At 36.3% G+C, this 24810-nt stretch overlaps 1 protein-coding gene across 2 annotated transcripts in view; it reads left to right on the plus strand.

The window, feature by feature from the left end:
* The window catches only part of LOC131044445 (soluble inorganic pyrophosphatase PPA1), a 152568-nt gene extending 129965 nt beyond the window's left edge, over positions 1 to 22603 (plus strand). Inside the window, exons 5-9 of one of the 2 annotated variants that reach the window (XR_009105672.2) lie at positions 19470 to 19535; positions 21686 to 21806; positions 21977 to 22058; positions 22146 to 22260; positions 22393 to 22603. Coding sequence is in view for 1 of the 2 variants with exons in the window: in XM_057977766.2 (XP_057833749.1) it covers positions 19470 to 19535; positions 21686 to 21806; positions 21977 to 22058; positions 22146 to 22188 (312 nt within the window). In the remaining variant the exon portion in view is untranslated. Of the gene's footprint in view, positions 1 to 19469; positions 19536 to 21685; positions 21807 to 21976; positions 22059 to 22145 lie in introns of both variants that reach the window. The other variant, XM_057977766.2, reaches the window with a different exon arrangement.
* The last annotated feature ends 2207 nt before the right edge of the window (positions 22604 to 24810 follow it).

Raw genomic sequence — 24810 nt, forward strand, 5'->3', positions numbered from 1 at the left:
GCCCCTTGATGAAACAGCATTCACAACGACCACTGGTGCTTCTCCACACGTAGAGACCCTACATAAAAGAACATTGGAGTCACCCTGATTGATCCTTTTTTGCGACATCTTCAGCAATCAGAGGCTTTATTCAAGAGAGGATAAGGTACCCTTGGGTATTTTATTCTGTGTATGATTGTGTACAAAATACACGTCAACACTACCCCAACCCTGAATTGAAGATGCTACACACTGAAATTGATAGGAGATGGAAGCTATAATCAATTGCTCAAAATATCACTTACTATAAATAGTAATATGATAAAAATAGAAAGTCGGCCAAAACTACCAACTAGCTTAATCAATGTCTAGATTGACACTTACTAAAAATAGTATAGACAAGTTGTCCGAAATCGATCCATAAAGTGTCATTTACTTTCATCAATCTATTTGAACACATTGGCAACATCAAAATACTCATCTAATCATGCTAACACCAACCCAAAAAGCTAGCACCAGTTGCACTAAAAGAGAACCTGAAAATGAGGAAATTACAGTATGTACAACAGTATATTTGCTAAGCAGATCTCCTATGCAGATGGTGAAACAAAAGATTCTAGATAAAGAATGGTCTAGGGGGAAGCCCAAAGTAAGTTATCTTAAGGTCTTCGGTTCCATCACATATGCTTGGATTCTAGATGAGAAGAGAATCAAGTCAGATCCTAAGAGTATTAAATTGATGTCTATAGGGTAGAACGATAGTTAGAAGGCTTATAGGTTAATTAATGTTGACACTAACTATTTGACTTTCAATTGAGATTTAATGATTGATGAAGTTAGGCCCTTCCAGATTTATCTTGAGTTCAAGACTAAAGAAGAACAACCTATTGTGGCTAGGGATTTAGGTGTTCATCTTTAGGTAGATCCACTTAAAGAAGGAGAGGATTTTGAGCATATGGAGTCTCCCAAGTTGGTAATTGTCCTAGATTCTATTGATGATAGATTGAATCACCATTTAGATGAAATAGGTACAAGTAACCATGGTCGTGCTAATAACATTGATTTGGATGAAGAGAATCCTAAGAAGAGACCAAAGTCGTGGAAAAACACCGTTAGAGATGTTTGGGTAAGTAAAATAATCGAGGGATGGTCGTCAAGATGCAAGAGCAAGAACAACATGGTCAACTTTTCTCTAATGGCCAATATACAAGGACTTTATGAGCCATAGGTATCTAAGGAGGCAAAAAAAACCTGAATGGGAAAAGGTCATGGCAATTGAACATAAGAGTCTTATGAAAAATAAGACTTGGGATCTCTTAGATCTTCCATCAAGGAAGAAACTCATTGGCTGCAAATGGGTGTAATATCAAGTATAAGTTAGATGGTACACTAGATAAGTACAAAACTTGGTTGGTTGTAGAAAGGTTTTCAAAGAGAGGGCATTGACGAGGAAACCTTTACTCCTACAACAAAGATGAGCACCATCCAATTATTCTTAGCTATAGCAATTTAGTCTGGCTAGACAATCCATCAAATGGACATGAAGAATGCCTTCCTCAATGGAGATTTGGAGGAGAAGTACATGTCTCAACCATAAGGTTTTCAAGTTACAAAGGAATATCTTGTTTTTCGATTGAAGAAATCTCTATATGGTCTGAAACATGTATTACAAAAACTCAACAAAGAATGATTACTAAGATTTTTGATTTATAAAATAAGAAGCAAATGCTTTCTTATATAGGTTTACAATGAGCTAAAAATAAATTGCACTAAATATAGAAAAAACTAATAAAGCATAAAGACTAATTTAAGGATAACCTAAAGTCACTAGTGGGGAGCTTAATATGTCTTACAGCCACTAGACCTAATTTGAGCCTTTACATTATTGCCTAAGTGTAGAAGTTTGGAAAACAAGCGGCAGCATTTTTGTTTTAAAATTCAAAAATGCCATGAGTTTTCTTGACAAATTCAAAATCTTAGATTGCAAAATCTCATCTACATCTATGGAGAAATGCCTGAAGCTTTTAGTGAAAATTGACTTCAAGATAGTTAATGAGTCAATTGAAATATCCCCTGCAGTTGTAGGACTAAAAATGTAAGGAATATTGTCAAACAATTAGCTGACAACCTGCTGTTCTAAGTCACAGACTGTATAACCTGTGTGTTATGCAGTTTGCTAGGCAGCTGGATAACTTGCGTGTTATGCTGTTCTGACTATTATAGCTCGAGGAATATTAGCAAACAATTCGCATACACTCTTTAAGCATGCTCAACTGAGTTATCAGTCTGATAACTTGGTGTGTAATTAATAGGCAATGCAATTACAAATGGTTTGCTGTGATATCTAACAGCAATAATAACTCTTTGGGTCCTTAACAATGCATAGATATGAATTATCAGTGTCAAACATGTACCTACAGCCAAGTGGCATTTTGACAAACACTTGGCAAGTAAACTGACATCATTAAAGACATATCAGCAAGTAATGAGCTGCAACATATTCTCCTTTATATTTATGCAATCACCAAAACAATGAAACTTAAAGATGCCTTAATTCGTGGGTTTACATGCATAAATTAATAGCAAGACATGTCTGATTATAGACGTCCTGCAGCAACAATTTCCCCAATGATATGTAAGCAATGCATTACAAATACATTAAAGAAACCTGGTAAGAGATCGCCCACTGAATAAGCAAACAATATCCGAATAATGGAGTCCTCGTGTCAAAATCGTGCCTTATCAAAATCACGCCTGTTCCTGTACGTTTCAGATCTGAAATAAATAACTCGCAGCCTTCATCATCCCTCTCTTGCTTCAGAAATTATCGCTGTCACCTTATGAGTGGAGCGCTCCAAATAGGGGAAGAATTTGATGCCTCCAAGTGATGATATGTGTCAAAATCGAAGGGGTCAGGCAGACTGGGCGAACTTGCTTCAGACCTGATTACTATTCAAGAAACCACCCGAATCTCATCCAATAAGCTCCTAGGACATTGCCTTGCCTTCCCTAATTATATCAATGCAAGTGTGGGCCAAATGATGCCAAATCGTGGCTTCCCCCAAATCTAATATAAGTCTGAAAAATTACTGAGATAAGAACTCAGTGAATATAGTGCAATCAGCTCCAAAATGGCAACCTTGTTGAAGACACCTAATGCCAAACAATATCTCCAATATGAATCCAAGTAAAGTTGGCCTTTGGCCACTGATGAAGTACAGATGAGATGACTGAAGTATCACCTCCTCAATGCAACCCGTCGAGAGATCTTTCACGCCCTCAGTTATGCTATCAGTGGGAGTTTCATTCCCAAAGACAAAGATCTGTAGAAACCCCTTGGTTCCACAAAACTCAATCACTATCAAAATCAATTCTTCAGATGATTAGAAGCTGAGATAAACCTTCTTTTACACTTTTTCAATCCTTCATCTAGAAGCTTCTAGAAATAATATTAATTTAGTATTATTTCACTTAAGTGACTTTATGATATAATATTTAATTCACTTTATTAAATTAATTAAATATAAAGTCATCTTTTAATATTTAATTTATTTGATAACTTTATAAATAATTAACATAATACTTATTAATTAAGCTATCCATAAAATAACAATAATTTGGACAACTTAACTAATTAAGTTAATTAATTATTCTTACTCCAAAAATGGGGACATTACATCAACCTTTAGCCAACTTCTGAGGGGCCTATATATTTTACAGCCATTAGACTTGATTTACCCGATTCTATGAGTATCATTTCCAAATTCATGATAGCACTAAAGGTAGACCATTGGATTGTAGTGAAGAGAGTGTTGAAATATGTGGAAAGGGACACCTGACTTTAGCATTCTGTACAAAAAACACACCGACCTTGGGCTATGTGGGTTTACAAATTCAAATTGGGCAAGTTTTATTGATGATAGAAAATCCACATTTGATACATTTTTAGTCTTGGCATGGATGTAGTCAAATGGACCGGGAATAAGTAGCATGGAGTAGCTCTTTCCTCAATTGAAGCATTAATATTAAGGAGCTATATAAGTAGCATGTGAGGTAGTTTGGCTCAAAAGGTTGCTTTTATACATGAAGATGCCTCAAATTATGCCTTCACTCCTATTTTGTGACAATCAAGGAGTGCTCAAACTCGCCAAGAATCAAGTCTTCCACAAGCATACCAAACATGTGAAACTACATTATAATGTCATCAACTTGTAGAAGATGGATCTATTATGCTGAAATATTGTCCAATATAGAACCAAACTACATACATTCTTACCCAAGTGTTTGGGTCTTGACAAATTTGTAAAATTTTGGGATAAGATTAATGTAGTTAGTAGATTGACCATTAAGGGAGGGTGTTAAAGTAATTATCTTTTAGTAATGGTCAATTAGCTTTTAGTCATAGGTTTAATAAAGTCGTTTTGACTTTAGAATATTCTTTATGCTTTATTAGTATATTCTTCTTAATCCCACATTCATAAAGCGGCTTGTTGCCCTACATTGTAAACCTATATAAGAAATTTCTTGCTTCTTATTTTATTAATGAATATCTTGGTAATCCTTTTGTGCTTAGTTTTCGTAATATAAATAAATGCAATTACAATGGCTAGAGATGGCAAAAAAAATGGCCAACTAATTAATGATGGAATATTCTTTTTTTTGTTCAACACATAGTATGTAGAGATAAAAACAACATATACTTAAAAACTAAAATTGTTCAATGTTACCAATCACAAAATTTTATAAAAATTGCCTCAATTCTAGATTATCAACCAGTCGATTATAATGTACTATTTAGAATACAAAAGAAAACACATTGAAGCTGCAAAGCTACAAAATGTAAAGTTGAAGCTATAGCATGTAGGCTGTCTTGCAATTCATTGCTTTCATCCAATGCCTTATCCAAGATGTCCAAATCCTAATTTGAAAATATTGGCTTATCTTGGATTATGAGACCAATCCAATTTGATTAGAATATCAATCTCATAAAGATAAATTGGTTGATCCTCTTCTAGACTTCTTAATATTGGAGTAAAACTTCGAAAAAAAATCCCTAAACTCAACTCTAAGCTAATTTTTTAAATTTACAGTTAGGGTTAGCTTTAATAAACTATAAAACTTAATCTTAAAGGGATAGGATTTGAGTTTAAAATTTGAAATTTAAACCCCAACTTCAACTCCCAACAATTTCAAGTTATACTTTAAATTGAAAACTTATTAAAATAACAACTTTATTTTATTGTATTTTCACCTTTATTGGGATGCTGCTGTGTCTAAGAAACCTGTAAAACAACAAAAAGTGTTGTGCCATTGTGGAGAGAAATTGATCTGATAGTATGTGACTTTCAAAGCTTGATTTGCAAATGCTTTATAATCTACTTGTGCTGCTTAATTTTCTGCATGAGTGTAAAAGTGAGACCATATATATATATCCAAAAAATACCACATTTTGAAAAATTACAAGCAATTTTGGTCAAAGCCTAGGTTTGACTTAAAAATGAATGACAATTAAAATTGACATGTGAACTAAGTTAACAGTTCATGGAACTCAAGCCGTAAATCATGGTCCATTTGAAGCTAGATACATGGTTTGGTTCCTTGTGGTTGTGGGTAGGGAATGTGTTTTGTAGTCTTGATTTGTCTGGGTGCATCCATGGATGTACCCCACATGATCTAGGCTACAAAACACAAAACCAAAATGAACTTGCAGCAAATTGGATAACAGTTTTAACTGTTTTTAGTGGCAGTGTTATGGGAAACTAAATGTCCTCACCATTCTATTGTGTACAAGCTTGTGACCTTGCTTTTTCTTTGTTTGCATCCCAAAATCGTGAAGGATTGCTTTTGCTCAACTACTTGCTGAAACAGATGAATGAAAGCCAATAGACCTGGAGTAGCCACCATAACCATCATCAATGAGTATAATCCTATCCTTTAATGTACCCTATTCAGCTTCCTGGGCACCTTGCTGGTCAAGGCTGCGTTTGGAAACCATTTGAAGCATGAAACTTGACAACACAAATACAAAACACCATACATGTGTAGAATTTGCATGTAGATGAATTACATGTAGAGGTGGTTTGGATGGTGATGTGATCCAACCAATCATGGTAAGGAAGGTAATTCTTCTGATGTACCTAAATTTGGTAAAGGAGCATGCCAAGGATGTGTGCATTCTAGAAGGCTAGTTTTATTATTCTTCTCTACTTTGTGAGCACTATACTCATAAACTTCTTAGCCAGCATGCATGAAAGAAAAGTATCTAGATCCACAACCAATCTTGCATCACCCAAAAACAATGTAAAAGGTGGTTGAGAAGATTTTGGCTATGTGTGGGTTTTTTAGTAATTGGCACATTGGAGTCAAAAAGGTTTAAGAAATGTTTCATTTGACTTAAGATGCAATAAAGAACACAGTTGCATCTTCAACATCAACTTATTTTATCTTTGGAAGCAATTTGCGGTACTTTAGCAACAGTTCTAGACTCCAGTAGCTTTTCAACAACTTTTTAGGGCCATAAGGCCCATAAGTACTCAAAACATGATGCCATTATTTTGAATTTGCATAAATGTTGCAGAGGAATTTGAATAAGCAGGTTTCACTTACATTGCAATGCTTTTCACTTTGGCAACAACTATGACTTAGGCAGTGAAAATGAAGATGACAGTTGTCTAGGTGACATATGGCATTCACCCTAGAGGGACACTTGGCATTGTCTTTGGTATAGATCAACATATTTTATGCTTATAGCCTGTCAAAAGTGGTCACTTGTATTTGTTGACGTGGCTAAAATCATGAAACTACGACTCCGTCCGGCCAACGTAGAATAGAATGCTAAGTATCCTATCCTCTCTTGAGATAAGGAAATCCCTAATGCTGTTTTAAATTGATCAATGGGGAATGACCTCAAGGTTTCGGTTGTCAGGTCTTGACTGTAGGATAACTCAACAGTTGATGTGTTTTGCTGGAAACACAAAGGGGACTTACGGTTAGACGGAATTGGTTTCGTACAGGTTCCCTAAGATCTTACAGTTTGATTTCATCCGATTTACCTTTAACATGATGCTGCTTTAGCTTGACTTGCGGGTTTAACAAAGGAAAAATGGGGGGTAAGGATAGAGAATAATAAGAACAGCTAGCTAACTTAACTAAGATAGCATATTGAGACACATAAACAGAAATATTAAAATAACCAGAAATTACTTTGCTAGCAAACAAGCACAACTAGGTAAAAACCAGTGCAATCATCTAGGAACTTTAAATTTTCAAGTTGTTGAATACAAATGCTAGACTTTTACACCCATTCATTCAAATTTAACAACCGAACTTAGCATAAAATTGGGCTTAGACTAACCATACAGAAGGAATAACAATCAATTATTTCCTAATGGTATGAACCAAGATTTCCATCAAATATATGTATAAACAAACTGTTTGAAAACTAAATACATTTGCAGAAATTTAAAAAAGAGGTGGAGAAGAGGACCATGCACTCATAGTAAAAATGACACAGCTTTAACATCCATTAAAATCTGTATAAATTTTGCTAGAGTTTTGCAACAATCTTTAACTTTCTGCCTAAAATAAAGGAGAAACCAACTCCTTTATATAGAGTTTTCAAAATGGATGAATGGCCAATATTAAACTTAAACAAGTGGGCTAGATTCATCCCTTAAAACAAGGCTGCCCATACCCATAAATGGGAAGCAAAATGTCAACACCAACCATAAAGTAACTAATAACTACCAACTACCAAACATAAAGCTGCTCCAAAAAGTGCACTTGCACGGAGCTCGAAATTTATAATAACTTTGGCAGTTGGGAAAGAAACTTTATGTTTGAAAAAGTGCACTTAAGATTTAAAAGAAACATATACTTTCAGGAAAGCACTTTTTCCTTCCTCGTGATGGACTTTTTCTCCACAAATTCGTCCTCTTCACACTGGTAACCTTCTCAAATGTCCCGGTGTGCCGCACATTCCTCCTGAACGTACTATTAGAATTTTATACAAATGGAAAACAATTCCTCATTAGGGGGAAAAGGAGGATTGCGCATTTTGAACTTTGTGCCTTCAAGATTAGAGTCGACTATCCCTAGTCGCTCGTGCCAATCTGATTGTTGATCTTCGAAGCGCAATATGTCTGTATGCAGCTTGCTAATGCACTCTATGTCCTCTACAGAGTATGCAGTTTTATTGGGCCTCAACCTAGCATTCCATCGTGACACTACATCAGCATCCTTCATGGTATCCGTCCAACCAATGACCAATGCCTTATGAATATTTTCACCGCCATTTTCAATATGGGATAGGTCCATCTCACATTCCTCCTGAATCTTTTTAACGGTGCCTGCCATGTCCATCTTCATGCAAACAATCCAGTACCATTCCTTCAAAGTATTGACATTATAGGGATCTAGGATAGAATGGATTGCCGGAATCCGAGCGTGAGTCCATAAAAGAGCCCTCATGAGTGATTGAGCTAAGGCAACCACCTCTTGAATTTTGGTCTGTGCTGCTTGTATTTTGATTGTTACTTCAAACACATCATTAATAATCTTCTTTCCTTTCTTTTTAATGCTCCGGACCCATTCCCTGACGACCTTGGCAGTGTCACGCACTTCTTCAAATTCAGTTGTAGTCTTTTGTGCCAGTGCCAATGGGGGAACATGGGATTCAGCGGCATGCTGCAGCGGTTTCAATAGGTAATCAATGTACCCCTCGGCTTTCTCAGCACGAGCTCGGTACATATCTCTCTCAGCGATCATTTCGTCAAGCTGTCTCAGCATATTCAGCACGGAATCTCTGAATTCTTCCCTCTACTGCTCTTTGGTGGCCTACCCTATTGGGATGGTCGTGACATTGTAATCAGCCAATGCAATCTGATCTGCTGGTTTGTCTGCAGGTGGGGTGGCAATATGAATCATGCGGTTCCTTTTCTCGTCTTGGGTAATCCTGGAGTAAGTCTTCGGCCTTTTCCTGCCTTTGGATTTTATTTCTCCTATTCGAGAGAAGATATCCTCCAAGTTAATTGGTGGTTTGACAACTGCTTTCCGCTGCGCACGAGCAATTAGCCAGTCCTGAGGGATGGTCTGTCCAGATGTAATTGTTAGATTCCCACTCTGTTCTTTGGAGGCCTCAGGTGACTCGCTGCCTATCTGTAATTGATCGGGCATAGGAGGAATGGGTGCAGTATCCAATCCCTTACTCACGGCTGAGTTCTCTCCTACCTCACTAAATAAGTGTTGGGTATCCTCTTGTAATGGCTGCTCTTCAGTTCTGTTGGGTTCTTGAGTCTCATCCCATTTCTGTTCTCCCTCAACTGTGGTGTCATCTTTGTTGCCGCTAATCAGTTGCAACTCATGCCTACTTTCCTTCGTGAGCTCATGTTTACCAGTCCCTTGATCAGGTGCAATCTCTCCCTCCTCAACCTAATTTCCAGGTTCATCCAAGCCAATGATCCTTACCTCTGCTTCTTGCTCATTTTGTGTTTGAGGATTATTTGCCTCGAATGCAGTAGGATCACTATTTGAAGGTTGAGTGGGTATGTAATCGAGTTCAACCACATCATCCTCTGAACTGGGGTCCCTGGATGATGAAGTAACCTCTTGCCTCCTGATTGGGATCTTTTCTCTCCTTGTTCTTTTTGATGTTCGAGTCCCTCCATTGGCCCTTGCTTTCTTTCTCTTCTTTTTCAGGTTTCTCAACCTCTTCCTTTGGTGCGCTTGAGGTTCCTTCGTCCTCTGAAGATTGAGAATCGAGACTACCCATTAGATTGTATGTGAATTAGGTCCCTTCATGGGTCAGTCTCTCAATTTGTTGGGATAACCAGTTATCGGTGTACCTTCTTGGAGCTTCCATAACTGCTTCAAAATCTGTGATTGGGTGCTAAGTCCAATCGATGGCTGGCGAGAGATCCTTGATTGCTTCAAATTCTCAGACTTCCAAGCAATTTCCATAGTCCGTTACCTGATCTAGGACTTGGCAGTACTCATAAAGCCGCATTTGCTGAACACTCAACCTAGAATATTCACGTCGACAGACCTCAAAGTCATCAGAACATTTGCTTCAATAGTTCTCTATCGACGCCTTGGCCCTATAGTGCTTGTTGTAGGCCCTTTTTGCCAAATTATCATGATCAAAGCATTTCCTAGGGAAATGTTCCTGTAAGCAATAGGATGCCAATTCAGCAAATGACTCTTCAACTTGTACCGAAGTTTTGAAGTGTGCATCAAGAGTACCCAAAATCATGGGGAAGGTGAACCCCGATTGCTTTTTGTCTCTGAGTAAGCTGCCTGCTGGATGTGCCTGTCTTAATACCTCCATGAGGACTACTCTGTCTGATGGATAGCGCGGAAGCCAGAATGGTGTTCCCTCAAAGGTTTCTATTCTGATGTAGGTGAACCTGGGGAACTGGATGAACCATGCACCGTATTTCCGGATCAGAGTGATAGCCTTCTTTGACAGCCTTGTATGCAATCCTCCTTGCATTAATCTAACCAGGTGCATTGTAAAAGCATCATTAACACGCTCATACTGACCAATTGCGTATGCGATGTTATTCTTTTCTCTTTGGGCAATGTCATAGTAATGCAGTTGAGTGTAGCAGTCGTATACCTTCACCAAACTCAACCCATTCCCGATCTCACCTTTCTTAATTAACCCCGTCAGCGGCTGGTGTCGAGCAAACATGTACACCAAGTAGAAAGTCATGGCAAAGTACTTTTTTTCTTCAAGCTCAACCAGCTGTGTATGAATATTGTCGCTGATGATCTGAGCCCAGTCGAACTTAGACTTCCCAGCGAAGACCTGCTCAGTGAAGTAGAACATCCATTCCTCAAAGAGATTAGATTGAGGAAGTCCCATGACCTGGCTGAGTAAGGTAACCATATCACCATACTCGTTGTGAAAATCGTTTCTGGGGGTCTTTTTACCAATTCTAGCGCTTGGGGGTCTAGCGCTTGGGGGTCTTCTCTCTTTGAACCACTCTTCATTTATCAATGTTTTGCACTTAGCAGGATTCATGTCATAAACAACCCGAGTCTCATCGATAGTTGTGGCAATGGGATCATCTAGAAATGGGATATCGAAAGCTTCCCCAAAGACTTCAGGCATGAAATCAGCTAGTACCATACCCTTTAGCACCACTAATCTGGTTTCTGGCTGATAATGTTTAGCAACCTCAACCACTAATTCATAATTCTGCACAGCCGGAGGGAAACCAGCTGCCTGAGCAATACCACTCTCCATCATTCGTCTGGGCTTGCCCTAGGCATTCGGAGAGTACACTATGTTCCTGAAATCCTGGATATCAATATGGCCGAGGTCCATGTCTCCTATGTTCTCCCACACACTCTGGACCTTCGACTCCCTAACTCCTCCTTGGTACTGGTACTTCATTTTTTCGACCTTGCGAAGAATGTCAGCTTTGGAAATCCAGGATGCTCCAGTTGCGTCAAGTGCCTTTGAGGACTCGGCCGCTGATTTAGGCATCTATCATGCGCAACCGGACATGGATTATGAGACGAGATTAAAGTAACAAAAACAAGTTAGCAAAAACAAAAGATGACGTTAGCGTTAAGATTGACAATCAACAAAAAACAGAAGATGGCATTAGCGTTAAGATTGACGATCAACGAGGTAATCGGAATTTGAAAATATTGCTAAAACACGTCATTAAAATAATTAAAATCTGATTGTCGAGAAGCTAAATGCAATTTGAAGCTGAAAGTCAAGTTGGTTTGTTTAACTATTGCTGCTTGGAGCAGGTGTCAAAATGTTACTCCTGATTGATAATGGCGGAAACTTACGAATGTTCTGGCTTGCGACTCAGCGTATGAATGGTCTGATAATTGAAAGCTGATTGTTTAAAACGATTTTGCATGCAAATTACCATAAAGACGATGCTATGCATTTCACAATTTTGGACCAGGATTCTTAAATTTTGCCTAAGTTTCAAGTTTTTGGCTGAATGGTTAATTTGGCAGGTCACTGATGCTTTAAAGGGTTAAACCTTTAAAATATACTTGGTTTTGATTTGCATTTTCACCCTAGGTAAAAGAAACATGGTTATTCATAAAATGCAACAATTCAAACGTTCAAGGGGAAATTTTGAATTTACCTGGAAGTGCAATGAATTGTTGGATTGACTGCTTCAAATCTCAAACTACACAAGGGTCTCGTGCAATTCTCTCCCTTTAATCATTTTCGGCAGAAAAGAAGAATTCGCGCGACTTTGATCTTTTGATTCTAGGGCAAATGGAAGAATATGCACCGTGTTTTGAAACGACCTCTTCTTTTTCGGCACGAGAGAAGAATTTGGGAGTTTTGTTTTGCACTTAAACTCCTTCATCTTTTTGAGGTAGACTTCGCAGAAATTCGATATGAATTCGTTTTGGCATTCAAAGAGGGTTTTCAGCACACCTAGGGTGAATTCAAAGACGTTTCATGAACTTAACGCTTTCAGTCTTTTCACCTCCTTCGGGCGAATGTCTTCCTTGTGTGAGTTTTAGGTAAATGCCTTTCTATCACATTTTCGGCCAGAAATGATATTTTGCACAATTTTGGCGATTTCTTCCAATTTGGGCCTGGAAGAGGCGTTTGCAAACTCGATATTCTCCTTTCTGCAATTTGAATGCGTAACTCACAAAAAACTTGGGCATTCTACTTGCCTCTTCTACTAAGAACGGATTTCGGGCTTTATGGAGGATTTTTGTTAACTACTTTACTTCTCACAAAAACGTTAAAAATGCCGAGTTTAGGTTTTCGACTCCTCTCCTTTCAAGTGCCCCCCTTCTTCATTTTCGGGCCACATGACCATTTTGTGAGATTTCGCGATTTTCGGGTTGAATGCCTCTTTTGCGAGTTTATGAATTTCGACTCAAGAGTCCATTTTACGACTTTAACGTTTTCGGGACTTATGACATTTTAATGATTTTCAGCGTTAAAGGCCTTTTTGCACAATTAGATAAATGCCTTTTCCTTTCATATTTTCGCGATTTCGGCCTAAAAGGCCATTTTGCAAGACTTAGTTAAACGCCTTTTCTTTTCACATTTTCACGTTTTCGGCCTAAAAGGCCATTTTGCAAGACTTAGTATTTCAGCAAAAGAGGAGACTTGTGACATTTTAATGATTTTCGGCCTAAAAGGCCATTTTGCACGATTTGTGAACAATTGACATTTTTGCCTTAGCTAGTCGATTTTCGAACTTGTGCGCTTTTTCCCAATTCGGCCTACTTAGGTGAAATTTAAACTTGTTCGCTTTTAGTCTCTTTTGTGAGAATTTTGAATATTTAAATTATGAAACCCTTTGACATTCTCAGCTTAATTGGCTCACTTCTGACTCAGCCTTTACCTTGCCATTTTGTCAAAAGGCAAATCTTGACTTGCCTTAGGCATTCTTGCCTCAAGCCCTCAACTTGCTAATGAGGGTCGTCAATTCGACAACAATTGCGATCACTTCATACGGTTCCTAATTCACTTTCCCCTTCACGAATGGGATCACGCTCAACTTTTGATGCGAATTCCTTAGGACTAAGGCAGTGGGTGGGCTTACTCTCCTGCAGGATCATCTCCTCACATTCCTAACTATTGCATGTCCTCTGCGAACAAAATCAAAATTTCCTACACCGAGGGCCCCAACGAGGGCGAGACGAGAACGAGAAAGGGAGACCCTGTCGGCGACGGGGAGTGTGTGCAAAGCACAATAGTATTGAGGTGGAATTTGGGAAAAAGCAAATCTTGTTTTTAAATGACCCAACAAGAAGCCATAATGATTTGGAAGGTGAATGGTTAGATTTTAATGGGATCTTTTCTCTAATCAACCATGTGGCATTTGGAACCATGATAACAAATTCAAACCTTTTCTTGAGCATGGGTCATGCATAAAAACATGGGCAGGTCATTTTTGAGCAAAAAACATACCTAGAAATGTGAAAAATCATAAATAAATGGCCAAGGAAAAAGGCTGAGGCAGGTGTGTGGACAAATGGCAGGCCATTTTGGAACAAGAAAAACTTTGGGAAAGATTTAAAATCGAGTGGGGTGGAGGGAGGAATGTATTTTGAGTTGATTTTTCCCTTAAAGGGGACAATCATTCAGATTGGGTTGATGAGCAGTAGAATAGCACGAACCAGAGAAATGGGTTATTTTGAATGTAATGGAGAATTTGTAGAGATTGATTGAAGAGATTTCATTCATACTAGGGATTAAGTAGCCCCTTTGCCAATTTTTGTGTGTATTTGGTTTGAGCTCATTTTCAACCTATTATATGCTTTTGAGAAATTTATATTAATGAAATTGAAGTGCCAATGTTCTTGCTTCACTTTGGCGTGTATTGTGTTGTTAGTATGTATGGCTGCTAGATTTAGGTGGTTGTCCAGTTAACTCCCCTGTCTAGATTGCACTAGAATGTTACCCTTAACTTTTTTTAAGAGGAAGAGTGCACTCACAATGAATGCCTTGAGGAAAAGATGGGGATGGGAATGAATTTGGTGGAGTTGGGTAGAACCTTGAAAATTTTGGGGCTGTTGTAATTGTTCTAAGTGATAAAGTTTTCATCTTGAAAATAGTGAGAATGAGAGTGATTAATTGCTTAGAATAGTTTCTTTTCTTTAAACAATGACTAATTTTCTTTCATCAACTCCCTTTGTAGTTTAAATCACATTTCCTTAAGGCTAATAGGGGACAAAACTTGATTTAGAACTGTCTTTTTTTATTCCGAAAATTGCCTTCAAGACCTAAATTGGAAATCCCTTCTTTTAAGTAATTACAAATCGTCTTTAACAATTCTATGTGGGGCCTAAATTGGAAATCCCTTCTTTTAAGTAGTTACAAATCTGCTTTAACAATTCTATGTGGGGCCTAAATAGGAAAATTATTTCTTTAAACAGTTTTACTTTGAAGTTTCCATTATTCGGATGTTTGTGTAAAGAAATTTGCATCCCTTGAAGGAATGTAAGGAATAAAAATGTAATCAATGTGGTTAAACCTAAATCACATGACCTTTACGGGTACAAGAGTTCAAAAAATGCATTTACCGTGCCTAAATAGAATTTCAACAATTTCCCACGAGTTTTGATTAGAAAACACTTTCAAATATTCTCGGTGTTTCCTTATGGACCTCAAACTAGCAACCCCTACTTTAAATATGGATAAATTTGATTTGATAACACTTGATGGTGTCAGTTAAAGTCACATGAGCTTAAGGGATACATGGGACAAGATAGACTGAATGTGGTTGAAGATGGCTTATAAGAGCATTGCTAGAAAACAAGAAGTAATATCTATTTAAAGGAATAATTTTGTTAGCTACCTGTACAACTGGGCCCCATTTCCATGGATGCAATTGCAAGAATCTTTATTTTATCTTCTTAGTGGTAAGTAAGACAGCCACAGTGACAATGAACAAAAGAAATAGGCAAAAAAGGAAAAGAAAAATAGTTATTGCCTATGTTGCTCTTTGTTTAAATGCTTGTGTCATATCAAATTGGCACTTTTTCACCCTCTGTGCATTCTTCATGTCCAACTAGGGAAAATTCTCTAAACATAAAGCTATTCTTGCCTCTAATTTGTGGCTCATGGATGACCTTTTAAATGAAGATCTTGGGCAGGTTCTTGCCTATCAAGAGTTAGGTGTTTCAACGACCACCATGTTCCCCCCAACTTCTCCTTCCAACTTATACAAAATTGAAAACCAACACATTTGTCAAGATTTTAAAGCTGGAGAAGATACAAATTTAATAAATTCAAATTCAATTTATGGTTGCTAGCAAACAATAGACTTTTCTATATTCTATATATGAAAGTTTTTATTTTCTTCTTGAATAAGTTGTTTGATTATTAAAACGAATGCTAGTCAAATATTAAGAGAAATGGAAAATTAAATGTAATTGAAAAACTTTATAGTAAAAGAATTCTATCATCTTCAAAATAGAACACTCTACTTTGAATAAGGTAATTGCTGCATTATTTGTCTATATTGATTTTAGGCTAAGTTGCAGGGTTCACCCCCCTAGGCTCCTCGTACCGGTCCGATTCGGTCCGCCTGTGGGTCCAGCTAGGGTTAGTGATTGAGAGGGCTGGTTTGGACCAGGTCAAACCCAGATGGACCCAGGTTGAACCCGGGCATCCGACGGCCCAAAATAAGATTTTTTTCGCAAAATTTCATAAATTTTTCAAATCCGCCACCTAAAAAATAAAAATAAAACCCTAAAAGCGAGTTTTAAAACATAAAGTTGGATCATTTCTCCTCATTTGTGTTGCAAACATCAGTTTTTTACTAGCAGGTTGAAGAAAGTTTGGCTTCCAACATCAAATAGGAGTTGGAAGACTGATTTTTGAAGCTTCAACAAGTGTTGCATTATCATTTCCACACATTTGCAAGCTCCCATTGGCTGAAAGAGGTAGGTTTTTGAACATTTTTTTCAACTATTTTTATTTCACAAATTGTCAAACATGAAACATTATTTTTTTTCATTATTTTGTTTTTGTTTTTGAATGTGTTCATATTATTTCTAGCCATAGGAACTAGAATGGCATCTACCTCTTCCTCCATAGGCACAAATGAACAATCAAAATAAATAAATGATCCAAATTCTCCCCTATGGAAGTATGTTGAATTATACAACCGCTTCCAAGAGGTGGGGGATTCCGTTGGAAATGCCAAGGATGTGGTAAAGAACGTAATAGTTCATATTTTCGGGTGTTAGGCCATTTGTGTGGAATACCGGGAAGGGGCATCAAAAAATGCCCTTGAAAAGATGGTGTGCCTATATCAGATGAGATGGTGTTGAAATATATTAGGGAGCATGAAGTAGCAAAAGAGAGAGAAGCTAGTAGATTGAATCAAACCACTCCAAAAAAACAAAGGGAATGCAACCCTTATCTAATCCCAGTGTTGTAGTAGAAAACCACCCCTTGTTTTCCACAACTGAGCCTGAAAGTGAAGCACCCATTACACGCAAAAGATCAAAGGGGCCTTAAGAAACCACATTTCAAAATGAGAGTTGAGACATTGTCGACCAAGATGTAGCAAGATGCATATATGCAAATGGGTTGGCTTTCAATGTTGTTCGCTCCCCATATTGGGAAAAAATGTTGAGAAGTGTTAATGAAGCTCCAAAAGGGTATAAGGGCCTAGGTTATGAGAAGGTATGCGGAACCTTATTGGAAAGAGAGGTGAAGAGGGTTGAAGATGCATTGAAGCCCATAAGGGATTCATAGGCTGAGACAGGTGCATCAGTTGTTTCAGATGGGTGGAAAGATTCTAAAAATTGTCCCTTGATCAATGTCATAGCAGTGTCCCCTAAAGGGGCAATGTTTTTGAAAGTTGTGGATTGTGAGGGCCAAGTAAAAGATGGTCAATTTATTGTAGATATTCTCATCTCTTCCATTGAGACAGTGAGACCCCACAATGTTGTTCAAGTCATAATGGACAACGCAAAAAATTGTAGAGCTGCTAGTTTGTTGGTTGAGGAACACTATCATCACATCTTTTGGACACCTTGTGCTGCCCATTCATTCAATCTTATGCTACAAAAGATTTGGAATAAATTTGAATGGATCAAACAAGTGTATGCAGAGGCTAAGAACATCTAGATGTTCATCACAAACCACCACATGTCTCAAGGGATTTTTAAATCCTTTTTGACTTTGGAGCTATTGAAGGTAAGTGAAATAGTAATTTAATTTTACATTTTCTGATTTTTTATATTTTTATTTCAATTTTCATAATTTCATTGCGTAAGCTATATTGTGTATTCTTCTTTAAAGTTTGGCTTTATTTTAATCATTTTGGCATTAGTTTGTGTTATAGGTTGTTGAGACCCGTTTTGCATTAAACACAATTGTCTTGAGACAACTTGTGAAAATTAAAGTGGCACTTTGCAATATGGTGATCAACCAAAATTGGACTATATGGAAGTAGGGCAGCAACAATTAGGGTCAAGATATTGGATGACTCATGGTAGGATCTTGTGACATATCCCCTTAGTTTCACTGAGCCCATTATGAGTATGATTCGCTATACTGACATGGATAGACCTTGCATTGGTGAGATTTATGATGACATTGACCCAATGCTTGAAAACATTAAGTGCATTATAAATGCAAAAGAGCAAGAACCCGAGGAGAAATTCTTCAAACAAGTGGAAGCAATTGTTGTAGAAAGGTGGATTAAGATGACCACTCCTTTGCGTCTTCTTGCCTATGCCTTGAAACAAAAGTACTATAGCAATCAATTTCTTGATCAACCAAGAAGGCTTGCACCATGGAGAGATTTAGAAGTGTTTGATGGGTACAAGACAGCATTCCTTAGACTCTATCTTGATGATGATTTGTGAGTATTATTGCAAATGAGTTCATAGAATTTGCATGGAAACGGTCTAAGTGTTGATGCTCTTCCTCATAGATTCAAGAAGGATGCTTGTAGTTGGTGGTACTTCCATGGCACATGCTTCCAAAACCTACAACCCCTCATTGTCAAAGTTTTATCACAAGTTTTATTTATAATTTACTTTTTCTTCATAGGTTGCTAGTAATTTTTAATTTTATAAATTTATATCTTTAATTGTTTACTTTGTCTTCATAGGTTGCTAGTTCATCTGCATCAAAAAGAAATTGGAGCACATAGTCTTTCATCCACTCAGTAAAGCGCAGTAGATTGCAATCAAAAAGAGTAGAGAATTTAGTATATGTGCATTCCAACCTACGTCTTCTTTCACACAAGCAACATGACTACAAGCAAGGGGAAACGCAGATGTGGGATATAGAGAGCTAGAGCATACTGATTTGGATGCTTCTGCATCTCAGCTTGTTGCATTTGATGACTCGGATAGAGAGCAAACTTAGTGCAAGTGCAAGTGGCATTGGCATTGGTTCATCTAATGTCAATGTCAATGATGAGGAGGATGAGAATGATGATGTTGATGAATTAGAGAATCCATTTGATGATTAAACTTTAAATTGTTGAAAGTTGAAACAATGATACTTGAATATTTTGTCAGTTTGATATTAAACTTGATGTATATGATGCTATGATGGTACGATCATGATGCTACGATTACAAGTTTATGCTGGTTTTGTTGTTTATATGATGCTATGTGACATGCTAATCTTAATTCAGGCTAATCTTACTTTCAGTGAGACTTCGGCAACAACCTATATCAGAATCCATATAATATACACTAATAACCATAAACACATCCTAAGTGTAATATACATAAACATCTGACATTTTTAAAATACTCATTTTATTGAACATTATATTTTATAGGTTACAGTACACTTTATTTAACTTTAACCTCCTTAACAGTGGAAATATACAGAACATATCAACTCCAAACTCTATACTTTATCGTTAAAGTTATGGAATTATTTTTGACATCCCTATTGACATATTGTTTACATCTTTAGATGCAATTGCTAGTTGTACATTTTTTATTTCTGATGGTCATGGTTTGTACCTTGATTTTGATTGCCAATGATTGATCAGGAACCTGTTCTAACTGGATGCTTCCTTCGAGCTAGAGCGATTGGTCTAATGCCTATGATTGATCAGGTATGTAATAATATTTTATTGGACACTACTGAAGAAGATCTTTGATATAGAATTTAAAGGAGTTTCTAAAACATCATGCTTTCATATGATTTTTTGAAGAGTGTTTTGCCTTGCCTTGATGAAATACACACGTGTCCTTCTATATAATGTACTACTTGACATCATCAACTCATCTTGCCTTTTGGAAAATTCAAAGTGAAAATTTGGGAAGAGAAGTTCGAAAAATATGTTTCTTCATAGGAAAGTTACTAGCAAGCTGGATGAACTATGACTTAGGATTGCATCAAATCATATATATATTCTTCAAAGGTTTTAACTATGTGGTTGATGTAAATAAAGTTTTTCACGCATACATTCATGTTCCTTCACCATATAAATGGAGACAGGGACATGAAACTGTAATTGGTTTGTTTAGGTACATAGGCTACTGAATATTCAAATGAATGAAATTGTGAGTCAACTTCTGGTTAATAGTCTTTTTTTAATATTTTTCATTTTTTAAAACTATAAATAAGCTCCAAAATACACAGCTGTTTATAATTGCTTGCTTGGTCGAATATTTTCTTGATTGTAATTTGGATACAATGATGTGTTTTTATAACAAATTAATACCCTGCCTCTTGAAATAATTCCTTATGAAAAGAAATTTCATTCAACGAGACATTCTTCACTGCTTGGCCTAACTACTGCAACTTTGAAATGTGAAAACCTTACAATCTGGCTGAAATGCTTGGAAATCAGTCTTGGAAATATCAATACAAGATAAGTTTTAGATCCAATATTTATGTCAAGCTTATTTAAGTTAAAATGCAGCTTGGACTAAAGTTAATTTAGTCATTTAATAAATATTTTTTAGTGCATATGAGAAGAACTGAAATTTTGAAATGAATTTTTGTGGTATCTGTGCTTCCACAGAGTGTCCCAGGTGATGTGTTCCCAAGTCACAAATAAATAGCTATCATTCATACCATTCACATATGTTCCCGGCATGTCAAAAATTGAAATTTATGAAACTTAGAATGTTATAAATTTCTTGAAAAGATTTCAGCAGTTTGGTTATCCCACTACATAATATCAGTGTAGGACAAACTCTGTATCTGGTCGTACTTTAAAAAATCTCACATATTTTTCCATACAGCTTGTGGGATTAAAAGCAGAGCTTATTTTTTTTCAATGCTCTTGCAATTTGGAAATTTTAATCATTTGGCACATAGGAGTTCATGTAATGAGGTAAGCCAATTCTTTTATATAGTCTCAAAAAGTTAGGTTTTTAATGTGATCGGTTTAGTCATTGTTTCTCAAAATACTAGTAGTATACTGTATGGTCATGTTGGGTTATTGTTGCCGTGGTATTATTGAGTCAACTGTCAGTAAGAATTGAACTAAAATAGTCTCTGTGTGAGTACCCTCTCTTGGCTAATGCATTAAGGACATTCTTTCCTAATCAAAAGAACAGAAAGTATTCAACTAAGTGAATATTAGTTCATGATTTTAGTTATCATGATAAACTTCAAGGATATGTTACAAAAATTTGATGAAGTGATTATTAGTGTATTAACTTGTTTTATTGTATAAAGGGCATATGCCAAGACAGCTAATTGGATTCCGTTTAATTTAAAACCATCTAAGGTTAAAACTTCAGGATATTCAGAAATTTTATTGTGAAATATAGGTTTCTTGTTCTGCTGGTTCATCTTTAGGATCTATAAATTGGTCCTTTTAATTTAGATCCATGGCTCATCTTTTCTTGGGATGCATAGATCTACATATTTTACTTGAAAGGAAATAGATAAAGCCTATCCTCAGAAAATATGGGCAGATTGGGATCACAACCTGAAGTCATGCTAACTGTGCAGAACCCAGGAAATAAGCAACATCCAGCCCCCAAAAGGAAACGACTGCAACAATGAAACACTGACCTAAAAAGGAAACAACAATTCAGAAAATCTTATAACTATAAAGTTGTCATAATGAGAGAAAATCTAAGCATCCAAAGCTATTAAACCCACACTGGCAGGGGGGTCCTCATCATCCGGGTTGCCCCTACCTTCACTAGACAAATCTTTTCCATCAACTTTTGATTTTAAGAAAGTTCAAAATTTTGTTTAATCTTGTTCAAAATTTACCTCACCTTACCTTATATATTGCAGGGAGAAAAAGATGATAAGATAATAGCTGTGTGCGCCGATGATCCTGAGTACCGTCATTACAAGGATATTACTGAGCTTCCTCCACACCGTCTTGCAGAAATTCGTCGTTTCTTTGAAGATTGTATCCTTTTTTATTTTATTTGAATGGGGCTTTCTTATAAGATCTTACTAGGATAGTATTATGTTGCTTAGGGTCACTGTTATAAACATTTGATCACATTCTCTTGCTCTATCTTCGTTTAAATTTTTAAACCATAGAAAAATTTGGTATTTTTAATAATATAATTACAGACAAGAAAAATGAAAACAAGGAAGTTGCAGTGGATGAATTTCTACCTCCATGTAATGCACAGGAAGCAATCCAGCACTCAATGTGAGTAGAGAATATTGTGTGAAAATGCAAATGAAGCACAAGAAATTAGGGTACGTACGTCTTTCTGACTTGATATTTTTAATTCAGGGACTTGTATGCCACATACATTATAGACAGTTTGCGACAATGAAGATCCCGTGTGACGTTTGCACCCAGAGGAGGAAGAATACTCAGCAATTCAAGTTTAGTGTCAAATGAAAGGGTAGTTGTTGATTTTGGTGTTCAAACTGAGCTTTATAAGTCCAAGTTTTTGTCAAATATTTAGGCCTAGTTGTTATTATTCGCAACTCTTTTTGTTTGTGGCCTGCAGGCTTATAATCCTACATTTGTGCAGGATAAACATTCAGTCAATATAATTGACTGTAGTGCACGATTGCAATTCCTAACTTCCTCAATATTTGCCAAAATAACTAAAATGTCAGTTTATGTGACAATAGCGTTAGCGATATCCTGGGAAAGTTGGTTGTAAGAATGCCACAATGTTACGCGCTTGTGGAATATCCTAAAACTCATGAGTTTTATCTATTTTCTTTACTTTAGTGTTATCTAGGCTTGAAACATTTCTCACGTCCTTTGTTGAACTTACACAAGAAATTGTTACTGTAACATTTCTTTAGGTTAACAACAAATACTAAAGATGACGAAATCAAACATCTTGAAATAATAAAGAATAAGAATTACAGAACAATTTCTATTCATAAAATGAATATATTTGTGAATGTGGATATGTGAACTTCAATAATAAATTGAGTATTAAAATTTTGTTGAAATACTGCATTCATATTAGAATATTGAGATCTCTATATAACACAAAATTGTGTAATCAGACATTAGGATTATTCTCCCTTGGATTTCTAGATGACCTGTTGGCTTACATGCTAAATGCTCATTGAGACTAAACAAACAAATTGAAATATATTAGGACAATACTTGCAATTGATCTGTAGAACTTTTTTCCAACAAGCAAATGTAGATCTAGGAGTAGTGAATTTTAACGTCAAGACAGGCAATTCTGTATGTATGTTTCAAGATGTTTGGCTTTGAATTCTTCATTTGTGTTGGCTATGGACATAGTCAATACAGGTTTCCAATGCTTAGGTCTAGAGATTTGAAGACCTAGGGAAGGGTTAAAATAAGGTTTGCCTTGCCAAAAATCTTTGATCTAGTAGGGCTGAATTTTGACAATTGAGATAGAAGATTCTTTGTGCTCCTTCAAAAATGTTTGGCGTTTGGTTCTCTGCAAAGGTTTACTATGGTCATAGTACATACAAGTTTCCATGCCATCTCTTGCTGGCAATGCTATGTTTTGCAATTTAACTCCTTGGACAAGTGTTAAAAACAGGTTTGTCTTTGCCAAGTCTATACTAATCCACTTGTTTATGTCTCTACAAAGGTAAACTGATCCATGTTTGTCAACTTCGAGTGTCCATGGTCATTGTTAGTTATTGGTTAAACATACTAACATCTTATGCATAGTCACATGTAAATGTTATGTTTAGTTCAAAGGTGATCTCTTCTCAGTCATACAAGTGGCTAAGTCTTAAATAATTGCCCTCTTCTCTTCACAATTTTCTTTACCAAAGAGTTAATTAATGTTTCATACCTACTGCATATGAATATAGTTGATTTTTTCATAGATAATGACTAATGACTTAAAACAAAAAAATGATAGAAAAAACTAGCTACCAACTTTGGCCTTCAAGACAAATTTTGTAAAGTCAAACATCTTAAACTTCTTTCGTCATTCTTCAAAACCCATTCTAGTCCTTTGTCTTTGCCCTCTTTCTAGGCTTTTTTAAACAATTTGTTGCTGCTTTCTACTTGTGTTTGACTCGAGGAAAACTAATGTTTTGTTATAGGTGATGGTTACGAAATTGTCATGGCAAATTCTGATGGAGATCTTGTAATCAATGCCACCTAGGGAGTGATAGTGAGAGTTATACTTAATTTAATTTTTTGGCCTCCTATGTCATAACCCTTTTTTTAGACCTTGTTATGCTTATTATTATTATTATTACTACATTCATTATTATTATTAATTTTAAGAATAATGTTAGTTCAAAATTATAAATTTAATATGGTTGAAATATTTTAAAGGGAGAAGAACGAATAGTGGTGACTCACACGTGAGGTCATAATTTGTTTGGAAATTATTTATTTTTCTCAATATGTCTTAATTCAAAATGCATGGTCAAATGTAACCGCCACTATGACAAGTTGTAAGGAATATGTCTTGCATGAAAGAATTTCGAATTCAAATTTAATATGCATGTAACCCCCACTTTTGCATGGAATTATTTTGAAAAAAGAAATATGTGAATCATTTAATTCTCTCGTAGTGGGAAATGACTCTCATTTTCCATATATTGAATACAAGATTTTCGAAAAGGGTGAGTTGATTGTTTTTTGGGGGGGGGTGAAGAAGTAATTTCTCAAGTTCTTGTAGATGCTTGTTAGTAGTAGTAGGATTTTGTAGCCACATTTCATTGTAGAATTTTTAAGTTTGTTCTTGAAGAATACTCACCAAGCTACAAGGAAGGATTGAAGAAGATTAGGGGGAGATTTGGAGACGGTTCTACAACAAGCTCTCATTCAATCCAGGTTCCATTTTTGTACACTTGTCTGTCTTCTTTCATGAAGTATTTGTATGGTAGATATTGTAGGAAAAAGATCTCTTTTCTTTCTTACTTGCATGCATAGCTTTTCTTTGTAATGGGTTTTATGTAGTTGAGGGAAGAGAGAATTTTATTCA

The sequence above is a fragment of the Cryptomeria japonica genome, chromosome 1 (assembly GCF_030272615.1).
Source record: "Cryptomeria japonica chromosome 1, Sugi_1.0, whole genome shotgun sequence".
NCBI classification, from domain to species: domain Eukaryota; kingdom Viridiplantae; phylum Streptophyta; class Pinopsida; order Cupressales; family Cupressaceae; genus Cryptomeria; species Cryptomeria japonica.